Below are 22,650 nucleotides of genomic sequence, written 5' to 3'. Positions count from 1 at the left end.
AATGGCTCTGATGTTTTCCTTATTTTTCAAGACATAATCACCATAATGTTATAACCCATTTAGTTGTTTAAAATTCCACAAATAGTGATTATTATATTGAATGCCTTCTGGGATATTTTTAGTATTACCCTACTAAGGCCTAATAATAATAATAAAAATGGTAATATCAATTATGATGTTTGTTAAGCACTTAGTATGTGCTAAGCACTGTACAAAACCCTGGGGTAGATACAAGATATTTACATTGGACACAGTGCCTGTCCCCCACGGGTCTCACAGTCTAGGTAGGTGGGATTAGGATTTAATCACCATTTTACAGATGCGGGAACTGAGGCAAAGAGAAGTTAAAGTGACTTACCCAAGATCATACAGCAGACAAGTGGCAGAGCCAAAATTGGAACTCAGGGCCTCTGACTTTCAGGCCCGTACTCTTTCAACTAGACTACGCTGCTTCCCTAGTGTAAAAAGCATGGGACTAGGAGCCAGGAGACCTACTTCTAATCTCAGCTCTATTATTGGCCTGGTACGTGATCCAGGGTCAAGTCTCAGCCTCAGTTTCCTTATCTGTAAAATGGAGATTAGATTCCTGTTCTCCCTCTCAGATGGTGAACCACATGTGGGACATGGACTGCGTCCAGTATAATTACCTAATAGTAGAGTACCCAAGTCTCTTTGTCCAGAAGGGTCACTTGTGAGTTTTAAGTGTGTGCATGCGGTACAAGCGTGCTGAGGAGGAAATAGGTAGAGTGTGACCTGTGAAAAGAAAATTGAACTGGGGAAAGTCCCCTGGAGGAGGTGGGATTTCAGAGGGCTTTGAAATTAGGGAAAGTTGAGGGCTAAAGGATTTGAAGGTCAGAGGAAGAAGTTCTCTAGGGTATGAGGAAGGCCTTGAGCCAGTGTTTGGAGGCTGAAAAGTTGAGAACGAGAAAGTGAGCTGTTGATACAGCTAATACTGTAATACTGTAATCCCTCTAATACTGGAAGATAATGATTCAGCTATCAGTAGTATTTACTTTATACGACTATTTTATTTTATTTATATTAATGTCTGCCTCCCCCTCTAGACTGTAAGCTCTCTTTGGGGAGGGAACTTACAACAGTGCCTGGCACATAGTAAGCGCTTAACAAATACCGTTATTATTATTTTTATGTCTACAAACTCTGTTGTATTCTCCCAAGTCTTTAGTACAGTGCTCTGTGCACAGTTAAGTGCTCAATAAATATCATGGATTGAATAGTGCAGGGAAATGATAAGAAATCATTTTAACTTGTGGGTATGTTTAAAGGGATAACAGACAAAGCCTAAGACTTAGGTCTAGAACTAATCTTCCTACCTCTAGGCAGAATTGTCATTACCTCATGGCAGAATTACTACTACTAATACTAAAAAGGATAATAATGCTATTTGGTAACTGCTTACTATTCAATAGTATTTATTGAGCGCTTACTATGTGCAGAGCACTGTACTAAGGGCTTGGAATGTACAATTCAACAACAGATAGAGACAATCCCTGCCCAATAACGGGCTCACAGTCTACTATATAAAAAGCACTGTACTAAGTACTAGGATTGATACAAAAGAAAAAGATTAGACATAGTTCCTATCCCACACAGGATTCACGGCCTAATGATGAGGGAGAACAGGTACTTATTTATTCTTTATTTTGCAAATTAGGAAAATGAGGCACAGAGAAGTCAAGTGATTTGTCCAAGTTGTACAGCACACAAGTGACAGCCAGGATTAGAACCAGATCCCCTGACTCCTAGGTCCATGTTCTTTCCAATTGGCTATATTGCTTCTCATGCATTTACTGAATTTAAACTCTCCCGATCAGAGAAGCTTCTAATAAAAGATTATCAGAGGAGGAGACTGGACAACCTTCCTTGGTCACCAACCCTATGATGAATCCACAAGACAAGCTCCTATAACTGCACTCAGTTACAAAAATCCACAAAATGGAGACCCAAGGCAAAGCTCTTGCATTACTGCAGGACATTTATAAAAACTGAACTTTCCAGAGTATTCCTGTACTCAGATTGGTCTCTTTTCTTTGCATTCTGGATAAATGAGTCTTAACTATGTTGTGAACATGATGAGATATGTTATGTGAATGAGTGACACAGGATACAAAAACAGTTGTCATATGTTCTGCAGAAGTGAGTGAGGAGAGCAGAATAAGCTCTTTAAATAAGGGCTTTGAGAAGCAGCGTGGCATAGTGGTTACAGCACGGGCCTGGAAATCAGAAGGTCATGGGTTCTAATCTGTACTCTGCCACTTGCCTGCTGTATGAGCTTGGGCAAGTCACTTCATTTCTCTGGGCCTCAGTTTCCTTATCTGTAAAATGGGTATTAGGACTGTGAGCCCTATGTGGAGAGGCACTGTGTCCAACCCTATTATCTTTTATCTATCCCAGGACTTAGAACAGTGCCTGGCACATAGTGAGCACTTAACAAATACCATAATCATTATAATAATAATTATTATTACAGGGTGCATAAAGTCAAACATTGTGGCTCGCTGCGGCTATTGGGAGGGTAAAAGTGGCAGTCAGCTCAGCTTGGCAAGCAACAATCAGAAATGGGGTGGCGTAGTGAGGCAGTGTGGCCTAGTGGAAAGATTGTGTGTCTGGGAGACAGAGGACCTGGTTTCTAATCCGGGCTCTGCCACTTGTTTGCTATGCAAGTCACTTAATTTATCCATGTCTCAGTTTCTTCATCTATAAAATGGGGGTTAAATCTATGCCCTCCTCCTTAGACTGTGAGTCCATGTTGGGCAGGGACTATGTCTGACCTGATTATCTTGTCTCTACCCACGCACTTAGTATAATGCCTAGCACCTTGTAAGAGCTTAACAAATACCACAATTATTATTTATTTCCATTTTTTCACAGCAATGGCCCTGGGAATATTGTGATAGCAAGAGACAGCACCCACAACGACATCAAGAACTGCAAAAAGCCAATTCAACGCCCACCAATGCCAGTGTGGGAACTACAGTCTGTTGCTGATCAGTCTGTTCAGCCAGACTGGCACACATGGACAAAATACTGTCGGTTACCTCAATTTGGAAACAGAGACAAGTTTTGCACATGTGTGGGATTTCTCTTCTCTCCCTTGATTTTGTAATGAATTTGATGAGCTACCAAAAGAGCTATGGAAAAGAAAAAGGGAGTAAGAAGAAACAGGGAGATACACCATCCTTTCAACCCTGTCACACGGAGTAGGAAGCAGGTGTTTCTTTAATGGTATTTGTTAAGTGCTTACTCGGCTTCAGGCACTGTACTGAACGCTGGGGTAGATACAAGACAATCAGGGTGGACACAGTCCATGTCCCACATGGGGCTCACAGGCTTAATCCCCAATTTACAGAGAAGGGAACTAAGGTACAGAGAAGTTAAGTGACTTGCCCTAGGTCATATAGCAAATGAGTGGTGGAGGCAGGATTAGAACTCAGGGACTCTAACTCCCAGGCCTGTGCTCTTTCCGCTAGACCATGCTGCTTCCTGATGCTTCTCTGAAGCCTAAATTTCCACAAAACAAACCTCCTAATCTGGCCCGCTGGGATCATTGTGATGTACTGCCTGAGAGGGAGCCCCGTGAACTGCTGGGGGAGGAGGCTGAGCTCGATAGAGGAGCTGATGAGTGACCAACAGGGCTGTAGTGGGCTTGGGAAATAAAGTGTAGCTGCAGTTTAGAAACAACATAGCCACATACACACCAGAATGGCCAGCCAGGTGTCATTTCTCAGCCAAGGAAGAAAATCTGAATATCCTCATTCCGATCTTTCTGGGAAAATGGGAATGTAATTATAAGAAAAGTTGTTTATTTGTTCTTGCTCACTGGGCTTTTTAAAAAAAAAACAACTCATGGTTTTTGGGTTTTTTTTCAGGAAACTGAACTATGAATGTCAATACGGGCTGTTCAGGAGGAAGCCGATGGCTGAGGGGGTGTCCATGTGGTGGAGCTTCTCTGAGAATTGGCTCAGTGTTGGCAGGACGCCTGGGTAATACTTCTTGGACTCTTCCACCAATGTGTCAGTCATGTGTTAGCCCTGATGCAATTTTTGGTCCATGAATTGGCACTGATTCACAACTACGCCTGCACTGCTTTCCACCCCCCGCCCCTCATCCACTCCTCCCCTCCTACACAATTTCTCCCCTCTTATCAGCTGCTAGCAGGATGAGCTCCTTATTATACCCTCCTGATTTCCTCATCGGTTGCACAGGGAGGTGAGATCTGGAAAGTTTTCCACAACCCGTTGCAAATGCAAGGAAGCCTTCTGGGGAAAAGGAGGATAAACCAAATCTAGAAGAGGTGCTGGGGAAGGGGAGCCTGGTGCTGAGACTAGGATAGGGGTTTCTTTTTTTATTCCTTAATTTTTTGTGAAGCTACATATGACATGGAAAATTAGAGAGGGAGGACAAAGTTCCATCTTATAGCTCCCAAGAGTTCCTAGTCACACAGAGCACTGGAGTGTGAGAGAACCAGCAACACATCGATATTTGCAAAGCTGCTGGAAATAGCAATATTAGCCTTTTAGATTCTCCTAGTTTTATCACCTAAAGTGTGGATACCATAGATGTCAGAGAGAGATTATAGCAGGAAGCTGTGAGTGGAACATGGTCAATTTTGTAACAGCGCACTCAAGAGATATCAAAGCTTAATTGCAGAAATCTAGCAGATTCTGCTAAGTAGCCATGACCCCATAAAGCAGCGGTCCTTGGCTTCCTGCCTCAGACTCATTGGAGATTTCATGAATGGTCATGGCAATCCCTATTTCAGGAAACTCATTTGAAAGTATTTTGCTACATAGATGGGAACATGCACATACATCCTTATTAATCCTTGCAACATCTCTGGTCTCAAGCATTATCACCCCTGTTTACATGTGAGAAAAATGAGGGGCAACATGGCTGAGAGATTTGCCCAGAACATACAACCTCTAACTTCTAGTTAGTGAGTTTTCATTTTCTAGGTATTACTTGTTTAGCTGCCATAATAGAACAAAGATTTTTCATTCAGCACATGTGTAAGCTGGAGCCAGTAGATCCTAATTCACTCACTTGGAGAATGGGAATGAGTTGTAGATGAACCAGATTGGGACACTTGTTTGGATTCAGCAGTCAGTGCTGTTTCTGACAAAGTAGAGAGTCAGCTGTGATAAATGAGGATGAAGCACAACTTGAAAGGAAACCCATACCTCTCCTGGTCTCTCTTGGTCTTATTATGGCAGCTAAACAAGTCATACCTAGAAAATGAAAACTCACTAACTAGAAGTTAGGGGTTGTATGTTCTGGGCAAATCTCTCAGCCATGTTGCCCCTCATTTTTCTCTCATGTAAACAGGGGTGATAATGCTTGAGACTAGAGATGTTGCAACGTTAGTTAGCAGGGACTTGAATGTCATGAAATCAAAAAAAAGGAAGCCCAAAGAGCACTTGAAACTCAGTCTTCTTACTCCAGATGCCTGTTACTTGGCTCTGGGGCCTTTACACAGCAATATCCAGCATGCAACCGCCAGTCATAGAAACAGATGGAAAGGTCTTCAGAGGAATGACTTTCCATGATGAATAACTTTACAAGAAAGAATTATTCATGAAGATAGGATGGGTCATTGTATCACCACAGATCACATACACTTCAGAATAGGGAATACCAAATAAATATGCTTGAATTAAGCAAACTCACCAACAGCTGAGGTACAATAAGGGGTTTTCCTTCTTTACTCAGAGATACATAAGTAAAGAATGCACTGGCAGCTCGATATCTCTGTTGGGAATCATCAACAACCGGATCAGCATCCACCAACACTTCAATCTCCATGGATTTATTGCTTGTGAAGGTCATGCGTCCAGATATAGTAATGACGCAACCTGCAAAACACAGGTGGGTTAGTTAGTCTCATCATTCTCACATTGCAACTGCCCGTACCCTGGGAAATTTGCAAAAATGACCAATCGCCGGGATGAAGGACACTGATAAGTACATTTTAGGAGACACTTTGATTTTGTTAGGTGATAAAAATGGTTTTGAGAGCTACTACGATGAAGTTAAAATGACAAATATTAGCCTTCTTCTGGTTACTGTGGCTTTTGTACCCTTCTGCCTGCCTAACTGAATTTTATTTTCACCAACAACATGTTTGAGAATGCTGGATGTTAAAGAGATAAGGTTTTCATTAAATCTTTTTAACTGAAGAAGTCATATAGAAGGCTAATGCCTCCCACTGAATGTGCCTATCCAGTAATCTAAAGAACCAACCTATGTCATAATCCAAAAGATTCAAGCTCCTAGATGAGTTCCACTCCTACGCTCGTGCAATGGACTGCTGTTGGTAGCAATGCAGGCACTAGACTGATTTTGGCCACTTTGGTTTCATTCTCACTTGTTATTACTCTGCTCTTTCTTTGGGTCAACAACACTACTTCTCCCTCATCAACTCCCAAGCCCACTGCCCCCACCACATCTTCCAGACCTCTAATTCCCTCCCTGAAACCCCCAGTGCTCCCCATTTCCCCCTTCTCTCACTCCCGATGACCTTGCCAAGTATTTTTTTGACAAAATTGAAGCTGTCAGGCTTGAGTTCCCCCAAATCTTCCCTCCCATCCCTTCATCCACTCTCACCCTTCTCAGCCATCTCTCGAGAGTTCTTCTACCTGCTTTTAAAATCTATCCCTGCCACTTGCAATTCCCATTTATCATTTCTCTCCTTCAAAAAATGCTTGCATTTATTCTTCTTCCCTCCCTGACCACCACATTAAACCACTCACTCTCTGCTGGCTTCTTCTCCTCTGACTTCAAACGCATCCACATCTTCCTTATCTTCAAGAAACCCTTCTCTCTAGACATCATGCCATCACCTAGGTATATCTCCACCTCCCTTCTTACCTACCCTGTCCAAATTTCTCTATGAGCTGTATAAACCCTGTGTCTCCACCTCCTTTCCTCCAACTTCCTTCTTGATACTTTACAACTGGTTTTTCAACCCTCTCACTCTACTGTATGTTCTCTCTCCAAGACCACCACTGACCTCCTTCTTGCCAAACTGAGTGGGCTCTAATGTCCTAAACCTCTTTGTCCTCTTGGCTGTCTTCAACACAAACCAATCCTTCCCTCCTGGAAACATTAAATATCCTTGTTTTTTTTGTGCACAGTTTTCTCCTGGTTCTCCTCCTACCACTCTGGCAAGTGCTTCTCAGCCTCAAGAAGTAACAAGGCCTAGTGGAAAGAACACAGGGCTTGGAGTCAGAGGACCTGGGTTCTAATCCTGCTCTGTCACTTATCTGCTGTGTAGCTTTGGGCAAGTTGCTTAACTGCTCTGCGCCTTTTCTTCATCTATAAAATGTGGATTAAGAGATACGAGCCCCATGTGGGACAGGGCTGTGCCCAACACAATTATATCTACTCCAGTGCCTACTACAGTAAATACCACAATTTATCATTATTATTTTGCTGTCTCTTCCTCTTTCTCCCACTCCCTAACAGTGAGTGTCCCTCAAGGTTTAATTCTGAGTCCTCATCTCTTCTCAGTCTACACTCACTGTCTTGGGAGCTGATCCTCTTCCGCTGATTCAACTACCCTACCTCTAAGTAAATGATTCCAAAATCTACCTCTCTCTCTCTTATTCTCTTCAATCTCGCTTCTCCTCCAACTTCCAGGACTTCTTTACCCGGATGTCTCCGCAGCACCTCAAGTTCAACGTGATTCAAACTGAACTCGGCTTCCCCAGATCCTCTTCCACCCAACATTTCCATCACAGTTGACACCACCACCTTCTTCCCAGTCTCAGATTTCTCAGGCCCATAACCATGGCATTATCCTTGACTCCTTCCTTTCTTTCAACTCGCACATTCGATTTGTGGCCAAATCCTGTCAGTTCTTTCTCTACATTTCCCAATATACCCCTTCTTTCCATCTTAACAGCCATCATACTGGTCCAAGCGCTGTTATATCTTGACTTTACTGCATGAACCTCCTCACTAATCTCTTTTGTCTCCAATCCCTTCCTCTTCCAGTCTATACCTCACTTTTCTGTCAGGATATTTTTTCAAAAAAGGTGTTTTGCACATCATGCCTCCCTACTCAAAAAACTCAAATGGTTGTCCATGCTGTTCCACGTCAAACACAAACTCCTTACCAATGGCTTTAATGCACACAATAAGCTTTCTCCATCTTCTTTACATATTCTCTTCTTTCCTCTCACCCTAATCTACTCACTGTGATTCATTTTCATCTTTCCCTCCAACTGACCTATTGCTCACGCCTTCCCTTCTGCTTGGAAATCTCTTCCTCTTCACATCTGACAGACCACAACTCTTCTTATCTTCAAAGTTCTTCCAAAATCCCATCTCCTCTAGGAAAACTTTCCCGATTAATTTATCATGTCCCCACATCACATTTGCCCTACCGCCACTTCAGCATTTCCACGCCACCTAAGCACTTAGATGCTCACAACTTACCACAGCATTTATGTACATATCTTTATACTCCATTACTTTTTCCTATCCATAATTTACTTTATTGTCTGTCTCCTCCAATAGATGGTAAGATCCCTGTGGGCAAAGATCTTGAACACTAAGTCTATTATTCCCTCCCAAGAACTTCGTACACCGCTCTGCCAATAGTATGTGCTTACTAAATGCTGTTGATGCGCTCAATCTGTAATAAGGTCTAGTTAGAGATAGGAGCTACTATGGTTCCCATCTGGAAAGGCAGATAGAAACATCTATATCCCCAGAGGTCTCTGGGAAACAGATGATTTTACTTTGCCACAAATGTTTCAAGGCTCCCACAGCCTCTGTTTTTAAATGATGGGTGGATAGCAAGTCATGTTTAATAACAGCCTGGGAGAGAAGTGTGAAAGGGATGGCTTGATAGTTATTAGGGATGGGAATGCAACATCTTGGTGATGATTTATTACATACAAATCTGTATTCTCCACCCAGCCGTCACCTCTATACTTACAGTATTGTTTCATGTTGAAATGCGGCCATTGCTGGGTTGGAAGGAAAGAGCCAGGTGATCAGCAGTATATGAGTTCTGAAGTAGGGTTTATTAAGATCATATTCAAAGCATCTGACCGTCAGGCACCATTGCACCCTGGGAAGAAGGCAAGTAACATGATCCCTATTTCCCAGATGGAGAACGGAGGCAGGCTCATCAGGGCAACTCAGGGTCAGCGATAGCTCTCGGATTCTAACTTTGGCTTCTAAGTAATCAGGGCAAAACTTAAAAACTCAGGATTTGACACTCCTAGTAATTCTGAGAACTTAAAGACAGGGGGATTTTAGTCAAGAAACTGAGGAAAAACTTGCTTGATGGAGGGGATTTCTGAGGCCAAATGTGAGTTTGCAACAAAAGATTGAAAAGGACACAGGGATGATCTGTCTAAAATGTGCCCTGAATACACATTTGTTTCCATAAAGGAAGGCCGACTATCACTATACTTCTACTTAAATAAGCAATCTACACAATAACAAATGATGCCTTTTGTGAATCATAAGGACTCATCCGGAAGAGGCATCCAACTTCAATTCAAAATTACATCAATCTCAATTTACTAGAAAAAAGACTTTAAGTGCTACTTCTGTTATATAATAACTAATAATTATGACATTTAAGTGCTTACTATGTGTCAAGCACTGTTCTAAGTGCTGGAATAGAAACAAGTTAATCACATTGGACATAGTCCCTGTCCCACATGAGGCTCCCCATCTAAGTCTGAGGGATCAGGATTTAATTCTCATTTTACAGATGAGGTAACTGAGGCACAGAGAAGTGAAGTGACTTGCCCAAGGTCATGCAGCAGACAAGTGACAGAGCCAGAATTAGAACCTAAGTTCTCTGACTCCCAGGTTTGTGCTCTTTCTTCTAAGCTATGCTGCTGGATTATACTATATTCACTGGCATTTTGTAACTGACAGAAGAAGTTCTAATCACTATAAAAGAGTGACTATTTTCAATTTTCAAAGACAATTTTGTCATGCAATTCCCATCATATTCTGTATTGTTTAATTCTCAAAAATGAACCTGGGTACCTAGTTGATAACTTATTTTACTAGAAACGATCCAGAGCTTCAAAAAGAAATTAAAACATCAAATCAGTTTTGTTGCTTCAAATACCTTCAGCTTCCAGTTTTACCCCGCCATCACTGTACTTCCAAATCTTCCTGACAGGCAGAGGAGAGCAGGAAATGTATTCCAATACTTTCTCTTAAAATAGGTTGCCTTCTACTCCACCTTGAGATGAGAGGACTCATCTCGCATCGACAACATTGCACAGCTAAGATTTTGCACAAGGTGTCTGGGCTGCAAGTAATTCCTCAAATTAATAAGATTAAGAACAAACATGAAGTGTCTGGTACGGTGCCATAAACCCAGGCAGTGCTCAATGAAGATTAACTGACGATGGCAGTTTACACATCTCCTTTTGGACTGTGATTCATTCACCTTGCTTGCGGGGTGACATACTGACCTTTACTGGGTGACATACTGACTGACCTTTACTAGGCTCACCCTTCAAGCAGATTTAACATTTGCATGTGTGAAAGCATGGCAGTCCTCTTCTTAACATTGAGAAATGGGACCAATCCCCTTCTCTCTACCACTGAAAACTAACACAGTGCCAACTACAGAACATTTTGAAGATGCTAGTCAGACCCAAAACTGTAGACAGCCCATGTGTCCATCCCTTCCCATTGCAATAAAATAGCATTACACTCAGCCTCAGGCCTCACCAAGGCCATTACTATGTTGAGGCCCAAAGAGAAAACTGGAGAATTTGGAAGTGACAGCGACATGGGAAATCTCACACTGTTCATAAATTATGTTCATTATAGTAATAGGGTCCATGCTCCTAAGGCCCCAAACAACATATTGTGGGCTAATCTCTCATTCTCCCAACTGTATAATCATAATTTAGTTTAATGAAAATGAATATGCTATTGAAGTGCTTGTACAGTGACCCTTACAAACAAGAGCACTCTTTCAAGCAAACACTATTTGAGCCCACGGTCTTCCTTTCGCTCTTCACTTAAAAGAATGATTCTGCATTAACCTTTAGGCCTAGCTAGTATTTTAGCTGCTTTGCATCAAATATGGATTTAGAATTCCTGTGCAGATCTGGTGGCAAAGCTGTCACCAAAGGTAGAGCAATGAGAGCACAGAATGAATAATTTAAACTCCCAGAGTGTTGAGCAATTGCTTTCTTGTGAGCTCAACCTTTATCACCTGCCCTATGCCCTCATCAGACTCCTCTGCTACTGCAGACAATGGTGGGGATGACAGGAATTGGGATGCATTCTACAGGCAGACACAGCTGAACTAAACGGAGAGATAAAAGGGGACAGTCTTACTTGTAAGGGTGAAACCTACACACAAAACAGACCTGGATATATATGCTCACTGATTACAGCAGAGCTGTTAACCAACTACTTTCTTCATTACAACCTGCACCTTTCTGCTTCTTCCCAGCGTTCTGACTTCAATTTGTAACACTTTGGTTTATCAAACATCAATTTTCACTAACAAAGGACACTTACTTCCTTTCTAGATGCCTGTAACTGGGTAGATGGCTGCCTTTTCTATTGACCCATGAGATCCCAAAGGGTTTTATCAGCTTTTGTGTGAATCCTCCACTCAAGCATCCTACAACTGATACATGGTCTCAACTCCAGTATAACTCAGTGGCTCGATAACAGCTGCCTAATGGCACTTCAGATAAAATGGGAAATGAAAATTAGGAGGGATTTTAGGAGAAAGTGCCCACACTGAAGTCTGGCTGGGATTCACACTGAAAATCTTTTACACTAGCATCTGCTGCTCTGAATTTACTAGTGACTATAAATAGTTAGAAACGGTTGGAACTTTCCACTGCCACTATTACTAGCCCACTGAGGGACTGGATCAACACTGACTCCAAGCTGTGTGAGTGCTGATCAACTCAAACTACTCACTCTAGGCCTTAAGCTCTCGGTAGGCAAGGAATATGCCTTCCAATTCTTTTGTGTTGCACTCTCCTAAGTGCTTAGTACAGTGCTCATGAACCCAGCCTGGAGGATGGAGCAGGAGTCAGAGGACCTGGATTCTTATCCATTACTTCTCTGCTGCATGACCTTGGACAAGTTACTATACTTCTGTACCTCAGTTACATCATTTGTAAAATGGGGATTAAGACTGTGAGCCCCATGTGGGACATGGACAATGTCCAACCAGTACAGTGCCTGGTACACAGTAAGTGCTCAGTAAGTACCATTGCTTGATTGATTCGTGTAGATCTCCCTGTAGATTTTTCCATCTGGGTTCCTTGCTACCTCCAACACTGCTCATCTTGAGAAATCAGAGCCTGGATTTGTCTAATTCCTAGCTCAGAATGGTGAATGTGTGCAGTGGATGCCCTTTTACCACAGTGCAGCTAAATGAGGTGTGGTTGGTCAGGGAGGCTCAAAGGTGGCCAAGGCAGCATGAAGTAGTGGACAGAGCACAGGCCTAGGAATCAGAAGGTTGTGGGTTCTAATCCCCACTTCACCACTTATCTGTTGTGTATCCTTGGGCAAGTTATTTTACTTCTCTATCCCTCAGTTACCTCATCTGTTAAATGGGGAGACTGAGTCCCATGTGGGACAAAGACTGGGTCCAACCCGATTTGTCTATACCTCAGTGCTTAGTACAGTGCCTGGCATATAGCAAGTGCTTAAATACCACAATTATTACTATTGGGCAAAAAAACCAAAAAACAACTTTTCAAGGGCAACCTGTTAAGAAGCCAATGTAATTCTCACCACAATTTAGAGCCAGAATCTTTAAAATCCAATTACACTCTACATGATTCTTCAAAGATGTTAAAATATTATTTGACTTGAGGACTCCCAACAAGGAGTTACTTAAACATCCTCATCAGGGCTCAAAAGAAGAAGCAAGAAACCAAGAGAGAAGGAGGTCTTGTCCTCAAATATGGCTGTAAGTGGCTAAGCAACAAGAGAACACTGCTGCTTACTAGGAAGATTTTCTACTACTAGCTAGTCCTGAAGTCAAGATTTGTTGTCACTGGATCATATCAAACCACTCCTTACTCCACTTTGTTTTCCTTTTAATTTCCATTCCTCTACTTCAGTAAACTGTCCAAGAAGAAAGCATAATTCAAGAAAAGGTTGGGAAAAACTCAGATTTGAGGGGGGGGAGGGTGAGGACTATAAGAGCCTGTACTTGCAAAAGGACATAGCATTCATTAGGACTTTTCGAGGAATCCCATCCCAACCCGACAGATGGAACTAACATTTAGTTCAGATACAGCAGCACAGGCTCAAAAAAAAAGTGTGTCACTGAGATGCAGATCACTTTGACACTGGATATGGTCAGCATGGCCTAATGGAACAAGGCCAAACCTGGGAGTCAGAGGCCCAGGGTTGTAATCCCAGCTCTGCCAATCGCTTGCTGTATGACCTTGGGCAAGTCACTTAACTTCTCTGTGCCTCAGTTACCTCATCTGCTAAATGGGAATTAAATCCTCCTCCCTCCAGGTTATTAATAATAATAATAATGTTGGTATTTGTTAAGCGCCTACTGTGTGCTAGGCGCTGGGGTAGATACAGGGTAATCAGGTTGTCCCATGTGAGGCTCACAGTTAATCCCCATTTTACAGATGAGGTAACTGAGGCACAGAGAAGTTAGGTGACTTGCCCACAGTCACACAGCTGACAAGTGGCAGAGCCGGGACTCGAACCCATGACCTCTGACTCCCAAGCCCGGGCTCTTTCCACTGAGCCACACTGCTTCTCTAGACTGAGAGCCCCACGTGGGACAAGGACTGTGTCCAATCTGATAAAACTTGCACCTACCCCAGCACTTAGAACAGTGCTTGACCTACAGTAAGCACTTAACAAATACCATTATAAAAAGGCAATGATATCTAGGACATGGTAAGTGTGGAGGCTGATACACAGGATCTCTTTATCAACCAGTCACTACTATGGATGTGGAAAGCGAGAGAATCAGAACACCAAAGGGAGACAGAGAAAGAAAAATAGAGAAAGGGAGTTTGTTCTCTTCATGATAAATCCAGACTGATAAATCTATGCAGACACCAAAATAGATGCCATTAAATGGACTACAGAGACTAAGACTACAAGAGCAAATTCTGTTTTCCACTCTCATTTGCTTGGCAAAAAGCAGGCTTCTGGCACCTGCTGAGGTAATTTACTTAATGCCCCAAAATTGCTCCAGATAGGAGGTGAGAGCCTTTTACACTAGTTTGAATACGTTCTGAATGCCTATTTCTGCAGAGAAACAGGTGGCTTTGTCTATTTTGCAGTGGGTGCAGTCAGTTAATATTTGATGTAAAATTTTAAAATTCTCCCCATCTTCCTCATCATGCCCCCCATCATTCAATTTAGCACTTATGTAATTATATGTTTATCTTTTAAATAGGCATTTGTGTTTTAAAAAATCACTTTATCTAATGCTCTAACTCTGTCTATTGCAGTCTTGGCCATTTGGGTCAGCTTTTTTTCTCCATTAGTTTGTAGTTCCTCCAGGGACTGGGTCCATGTCTAATTCCCATTTATTTAGTTTCTCAGCACTTAGTACAAAGCTTTGCACACAGGAAGTGCTTAATAAAGATTATTACTACTACTACTACTACTCGAGGTCAGGGTTTTCCCCTCTATTTTATGTTTTCTTAGCACTGGGAACAGAGCTCTGCACATGAATAGTTGCTCAATAAATGTTGTTGATGATGAATGAAATGGCTTTTCTTGAGAAAGAGTTCTGCCAAGCTAACAAATCTCTTGAGGCATTTCTGTCACATTCCTTAGAGGGCCTTTTTGAACCAAGTCAGCAACTTTATGGCTTCTGAAGACCTTCAGCTGCTCATGCTGTTTATTACATTAATATCATCTGACTCAACCAAAGACTGTTATTTCTGATGGGGAAACAGCAATCAGAATAAATGGAATTTGCAAGAAGTTAAGAGGCCCTTTTCAGAGCCTCTGCTTAGGTATAAAAACCAGGGATAAAGAAGACCCCCAGAAAACTTGAAGCTCATATGAGAAGATCTTATTACTATATGGAATTTTTTTGAACAGAGTTTTCCATTAGATAACTGCAGGTCTGGAAATTTAGTTGGTTGGGGGGGTTAGAAGATGAGGAGAGAAGGGAGAAGGATCTATAAATAAAAAGTGACACTTTTTTGTCCTGCCATTCTGCACATTTTTCTTCCTCTACAGCATATATACTGTGGGGAAGAAACTGCCTCTAATGTTGCCTAAGTGAATAAAATGGCCAGCAGCTTTGTGAGAGAGTTTTAATCTTCTCAGCCTGTGAAGAAAACAGGATAATAAAGCCTTTTATCCACCACACTTTTTCCCTGGGTTCCAGGAGATTAGTTATTGTTCTAGATAAAACCCCAAGATAAAGGTCTGAATCCTGTTTGACTTTCTCAATGAACTCTTCCAACTGCATTACAAACCCCACTTTCAAATATATATTCAACAGGCCAAAAAAGGTGAGCTCAGGAGAGCAGCTATGCTAAAAGGAAACCATGAAGGGCACTCACAAAGCCACTTTAGATATCCAGTTTTCAAATAAAGGCACTTTATTTACTCTTATAAAAAGCAAAAATGGCTCACAGCATCAGACTCCTTATTCCTCATTACTACTCACTCCAAATGCTCTAGATACCTGTGGCTGTACTTCTGAAGGGCATGAGGCAAAGTATGGCAGTCATTTCTCTCTCACTACGCTGAATACATGAAGGTGACCCTAGGTTTATTTCCCTAGATTTGCTTATGTCATGCAAACAGGAGGGAAAAAGAGTAGCTGCATGCAGGAACCCTCCCTGGTTTCACTATATATAGACATAGAAGTTTATATCTATATATAGAGAGCATTGTCCTTCCTATTTGAAGAATATACCACTGATGGTCAATTTCACCTTTGAGTGTGTGTCTGAAAAGACCCATCTGGGGCACACAATTCTAACCACATCCTTTTTTTTTTAAATTTGTTAAGCACTTACTATGTGCCAGGCACAGTACCAAGCGCTGGGGTAGATACCAACTAATCAGGTTGGATCCAACCCGTGTCCCACATAGAGCTTACTGTCTTAATCCCCATTTTACAGCTAGGAAACGGAGACACAGAGAAGTTAAGTAACTTGCCCAAGGTCACAGAGCAGACAAGTGGCATCATGCATACAAAAAGGCTGTCCCTAAGTGTGTTGCCATGTTTGCTGTTTGCAGCACCTGGCTCCCTTTTCTCTTTTACTTCTTGATCTCTCATTCTTTTCAAAGCTTTTGTTCAAGACAGCTGTTCTTTTCTTGATAGCAGTACACCATGCTGGTCTATCCTCAGCAATTGAATCCCAGTTTTCAGCTGGGATACAACATTATCTGAAGTTTGGTTTCACCATCTTTTCAGCACACTTCCTCTATCCTCCTTGCTTTCAGTTTTCCGATTTCAGTTCTTCATAAGCTGTCACTCATTCTCCTCAAGAGTCCCACACAGCATAACTTAGATATCAGTAGACTGGCTATGTTCCAGAACTTCCTTGTTTGTGATCTTGTCTTGCCATTTGATATTGAGTATGGCCAGTAAATGACCCTGATGAAATGGCTCAAGAAACCAGATGTGGCACATAAAAGCTATAGAGAAGGTTGGGCAGAACGAAACCTCTGCAGACCTTTTCATTTGGTCTGGAGCCTGACTCTACTCTGCTGCCATAATCTGACTTTCTCCCAAAGGATGTGCTGTCCTTTTACCAATTTTCTACTTCCTTGTCTATCTTTGTGTCATTGACCACTATGCTGCCTAGGTAACAGAATTCTGTGACAGTGTTTAGCTATGAGTGGCCTATATAAATTTTGGCTTTTATATATCATTTCCTTGCTGTAAACTGATTCAGGGAAGAGGCTGATAATCATCTGTACATTTTCTTGGGTGAGAGCCTCTAAGGCATAACCACCTGCCTACAGCCATTTTTGAATTAATGGCTCCAAGAATTTGAATAGTGCTTGAAGTCTGTTGAGTTGGAAAAGTTTCCCTGAGGTGTGGAAGCATATTCTGACACCTGCATCCTGTTCTCTTACTGTATCTTCTAGCACGGCTGTGAAGACTAAGCTGAAAAGAACTATGCATCCCTGCTCTACTCCACTGACAATGGGGAATTGATCAGGCAGAGCATCAGATCTAGCCAGCCATACTATCATGAAGGAGTTTCAGAACTTTGAAATTTTTAGGACAGCGAAATTTGCTAAGCAATTCCTAGAGCCAAGATCAATCAATTGTATTGAGTGCTTACTGCATGCAGAACACTTTACTAAGCACTTGGAAGAGTACAATACCACGGTGTTGGTAGACACTATGTCTGCCCACAATGGGTTTACAGTCTAGAGGGGGAGACAGGCATTAATATAATTTATAGTATCTAATACTTTTTTAAGGTCTATGAAAACTATATGGGGGTCCTGATGACTGTTCCTGCACTTTTCCTGTATTTGATGTGTGCAAAAATCATGTCTGTTGTGCCCCGTTGTGCTCTGAAGTCACATTGTGAGGGTGATTCCAAGAGCATTTGATTGACAGTATTCTTCAGTAGTTGATGCAGGAGTACTCTGACTAGCATCTTACTGGCAATGTAGAGTAATAAAATACCCTGATAATTCCTGCCATCAGATCCAGGGAACGTGCCTACTAACTCTGTTGTACCGTACTCTCCCAAGAGCTTAATTCAGTGCTCTGCACATAGTAAGCACTCAATAAATGCCACTGACTGATTTTGTCTTTCTTCTTCAAGATGGTGATGATAAAGACATCTTTGAGATACTGTGGAATTTCCTCAGTGTTGAGAATGTTGAGGAAGATTTTGTGTAAGTCTTTAAGCAGGGTGTCCATTCCATGTTCACAGATCTCAGCAGGGGCCAGGTCTTTTTCCATTTTTCATGGATGACTGCTGAAGTGACTTCCTCCACAAATTTTCCAAAGCCTCATCTTTAATAGCAAAAGAGAGTTTGAGGAGAACAGTGATGTTCATCACTTTTTTTTGATTTCCTCCTTGTTTGTGATGAGACTAATGCCATCTTCTCTCTAGCGATGGCATATTCATACTAATGCTTGTTTCCCTCTCTAGACTGTAAGCTTGTTGTATGCAGGGAAAGTGTCTGCTAATTCTTTTTTATTACTGTGCTCTCCCCAAGTGCTTAGAAGAGTGCTCTGCCCATAGTAAGCCCAATAAATATGATTGGTTGGTTGATGAACAGGGCCATATAATATCTTTAGTGATTAGACATTAGTGACATTGAAATACTTGTCCTTTAAACTTGAAGATTGCTCTGACTGTGAAATTCACCTAAGGATGCATGTGTGGCTGTAAAGGCCCATGTGAGATCATAGCCCTGACCCTTCCACCCACAGCTGTGGATCCACAGTTGCCAGAATCACCTTCGAATTGAAGGTCCTGAATGCCCTGCATACTTGCAATGCCTTAGAGAAGGAGTGTGACTTAGTGGATAAAGCAGGGGCCTGGGAGTCAGAAGGACATGAGTTCTAAATCCAGCTCAGCCACTTGTCTGTTGTGTGACCTCGGGCAAGTCACTTAACTTCTTTGTGTCTCAGTTACCTCATCTGTAAAATGGGAATTAAGAATGTGAGCTCCATGTGGGACAGGGACTATGTCCAACATGATTAACTTGCATCTTCCCCAGTGCTAAGAACAGTGCTTGTCACATCATAAGCACTTAATAAGTACCATTATTATTATACCTGACGTGTTTGAGATGCCAGGTACTTTTTTCACTTTTGCTTCCTTCTCAATTCTTCTCAATGATTTCATTTTCAGTTAAAATTCAGGGTGCTCTTAAATGACACACTCTTGAAACCTGATGGGATTCTAACATTAACCTTAACATCAACCAAAAATCAGGAGGAGAAAGATTGTATGGATATTTCCTGGATGCTTGAGACAGAGGAGAACCATTTCTAATTGCTTAGTTTCTCCTTCCCTCCCCATCCCAAACCCACAGGAATAATGCAGCATCCTATTAAAAGCAGGAACAATCTTCTAGGAGTCTTTGTAACAATCTAACTCTTAACATTTCCCAGATGAATTCAAATGGTGACATTTGCCAAGAGGCTGGCACTCAGAATACACAGGGATAGGGACCAGGTGGATTTCCTGAAGGTAAGTATGCTTACTGACAGCAGGCGGAAATCATTTAATTTGATCCATCATGATTCTGGAATGTCAATACCTGCTGTTCTATTCCGCTGATGCCAAAAAAGAGCTTCTGACTGACTCGGTGGGACAATTTTATTTCAAGTTTCGATTTAGGCTGGATTGAGCCAATTATTAAGTAAATCAGTTAGATGCCTAATCAAATATGGCAACATAATAAATGGAGTATCTTCCTGTTCTACTTGACCTTGGGGAATTGTTAGAACTACACACTCTTATTGGCTACACTGTTAATTTCCCACTGTGGACAACGTGGAAGATGAAATGATTCAATGAGGTCCACTTGGCAGCAAAAAAATAAGACATAGCACTTTAAAGGGTACCTCATAGTACTTTAAAGGGTCCCTCTCAGAGGAATGTGCTTTTTTTTAAATGGTATTTGTTATGCGTTTACTATGTGCCAGGCACCAAACTAAGCACTGGGGTAGGTACAAGATAATTAAGTAGGACACAGTCCTCATCCCACATGGAACTTGCAGTCTTAATCTTCATTTTACATATGAGGTAACTGAGGCACAGTGAGGTTACGTGACCTGTCTGAGGTCACACAGTACACAAGTGGCAGAGACTGGAATAGAATCTCCAAGTCCTCTGACTTGCAGGCCCATGCTATTTGCACTAAGACACTCTGCTTCTCTATCTGCAGGATTCCATTCTTTGCAATGGATTGGGTTAGCAGTTTTTTCCAGTCTTTCCCTTAGAAGTGGGAGATTAATTCCAGTAGAAAATGCAGTTTCCTACACTCTTCAAAGAATGGTGTTGCTCCAACCTAGGTCTTTATATATTAGGGCATGCCAACCCAGATATTCCCCAGATATTTAGTCCGGATACCTAAGGTTTTAGGGACACATGGAAGATGAATAGCCAGAATGTTTTAATATGACAATGCTTCAAAACCACTGCCAATACCACCAACAGGATGTGATTCAGAGGACTGAATCATTCAGGTTGGCTGTCCAGACTAGTCCAATTCATCAGATATTTGCACCACATCTGCTTCCTTGTGTCTGAGAAGACCTGACCCTTAACTGTTTAGCCTATGAGTGACCAGAAAAAGAATGGGGCCCTCTCAAAGTAGTCGGAACATAACCTGGGTTCTGAAAGAAGCAGAGTCCCCTAAGCTCCCTGTAGGCATGGAACCTATCTACCAATCTGTTTTTACTGTACTCTCCCAAAGCGCTAAATACAGTGCTTTGCACAGAGTAAATGCTCAATATCATTGATTGCTCAATTAGTTCAGGCTAATGCAAAAGTTTTGAAAGTCCAAGGAAATAGCAGGAATGCACCGCCATTCAATGTTTGTCTACAACACCTTTTACATCATTTTCACTGAACTCCAGAAATTACTTTAGTCTGCCACATTGTTCCAATGGTGATTGCATTTACATTACATAAACTCCTACATTTATATAGATAGCATTTTTATTTTTCAAAGCACTTCTCTCTTTCTCCCAAATCCAAATTATTACTACTTTTCACTTCAAGAAAATGAGACCCAGAGTATTTAAGTCACTTTGCCCAAGGTCATGCAGTAGATCAGTGGTGGCTATGGGATTAGAATCCTGGGCTTTTCTGATTCTCAACCCAGGGCTCTTTCTCCTATACCATGAAGCCTTCTATAAGAGCATGAGATTTGTGACTAAAAGGGAGGTTTGGGCAATTTTATACAAAATCCTAAAACATACCACAATACATTTGGCCTCAGTAGTGCACAAGTTGGAGGTCATTTCTGCAGGTGCTGAAAATTGGGTGGTATGCAGAAAGGGAGAAAGTCATGGTGTTTTATGAAATGGAGTCAAAATTATGACTGATTTTTAAAAACAATTTTTAAACATGGGGTGACAACATATGAGGAGATGGCAACTGTGAAAACCTTGAATGTGATCCAGATTAGATACATCAACCAGATGGGCATTTCTCCTGATGAAGCAAGGGCTAGGCTTTCAACAATATGTCAGGGGAATGTAGGAAGAGAAATGAACAGTAGTAGAATTTACCCTTCACTGACCCTCAACTGAAGCTGTATGTTATGAAAGCTAACTTAAATATGCATGTGACTTGGAAAAATTTTTAGGATGTCTTCTAAGTTACTGCGACAATGGAGATAAGAAAGGTACCAAGAAAGGTATTATAACATTGCCATGCCACTAGCTTCTTACAGTTAAGTGAACTAGAAATTTTCTGTTTTTCCAACTACACCAAGTTGCTTAGTCCAGGGAGAACTTCTATAAATATTTTTTCACCAAAACCTTCAAATGCCATTTAACCATATTCAACACTTTTCCCATCTTTTTTTTTTTTAAAAAAAATACAGAGAGAGCTAAGTTTTCTTAACATTTCAACTAAGTGAAGTGAGAAGCAGAGCAAATGACCTGCATGAAAAATTTACATTTTTTTTCAGCTTCATTTATTTCCCTTAAGGGGACTTGGTAAGAAAAAGAAGAATGATACAGTATGGGTGGTAGCTAGAAAAAGCTAAGGTCAGGAATTGTTTCATAACTCAACACTCCTATTTACTACTAAATTTAGAATAAAATGTTTAGAAAATGATAGTCACCCTAATTTTCCTCAGATATGTATAGCTGTCCTCAAGAGGCCATTTACAGTGAAAGTCAAGTAGGGATGCAGGTGTGACAAATGGCCAATGCACGACTCCTGGTCCCGACTGGTTTGTGAACACCTAGATTGTTCCATATTTATTTGGGAGAGGGAAGGAGATTGTGCACCCTTGTTTGTGCAAAGGGCACATACTAAGAGAATGGCAAGCAATTTGGAAGTATATCTGGGGCAGGGTGGCTAGTGGTCTCTGAAAACCATTGAGGTTTCAGCACAGTAACTGCTGTCATAGTCTGTTACTACAAACCTAACAATCTGGCCCTCAGAACTGAGATGGAGGATAACAGCAAGACAGCAAAGTCCACTTGCTCTCATCAGTAATTGTCCATTAGAAAGGCATTCACTTGGAGGATCAGAGGGGGACCAGAAGCAGGTGGCCCTCTCTCCTCTGTAGCTTTGGAGGATGCACTGCTTTAGCAGAGGGAATCAATCATATTTATTGAGTGCTTACTGTGTGCAGAGCAATGTACTAGGCACTTGGAAGTGTACAATATAACAAAGGGTTGGAAGATATGTTCCCTGTCCACGAGGAGCTTACAGTCTAGAAGGAAAGCCGAAGACTAGAGTTGAGCATGTTGGTTTTTTTTTCTTCCTTTGGAAAAGCGGCAACAGACAAGTTCATAGATGACAATCCAAATTGATTCAGGGCCAAATTGGATCATTTTAGGGATAGAGGGAATGGATCATTTCTTGCTTGGTGTCCCTAGTGAATGAGTAGCTAAACACATAATCAGTGCCAAGTTCTTTGGGATTGCTATTTTGCTGACTGATCATGATTAGAACAATTGGTGAAGTAAAGAACGAACAC

General features: G+C 41.6%; 1 protein-coding gene across 4 annotated transcripts in view; it reads right to left on the bottom strand.

Moving 5' to 3' along the window:
• ACOT7 (acyl-CoA thioesterase 7) overlaps positions 1-22,650 on the bottom strand; it is a 173,484-nt gene that overhangs the window by 39,596 nt on the left and 111,238 nt on the right. For all 4 annotated transcript variants that reach the window (XM_029065890.2, XM_029065891.2, XM_029065892.2 and 1 more), the window contains one exon: positions 5,689-5,873. In XM_029065890.2, the coding sequence (XP_028921723.1) occupies positions 5,689-5,873 (185 nt within the window). The remainder of the gene's footprint in view (positions 1-5,688; positions 5,874-22,650) is intronic.

Source organism: Ornithorhynchus anatinus, chromosome 5 (assembly GCF_004115215.2).
Source record: "Ornithorhynchus anatinus isolate Pmale09 chromosome 5, mOrnAna1.pri.v4, whole genome shotgun sequence".
NCBI lineage: Eukaryota > Metazoa > Chordata > Mammalia > Monotremata > Ornithorhynchidae > Ornithorhynchus > Ornithorhynchus anatinus.
The sequence above is the reverse complement of the archived record's forward strand: the minus strand, read 5'-3'. Positions and strand labels throughout refer to the sequence as shown.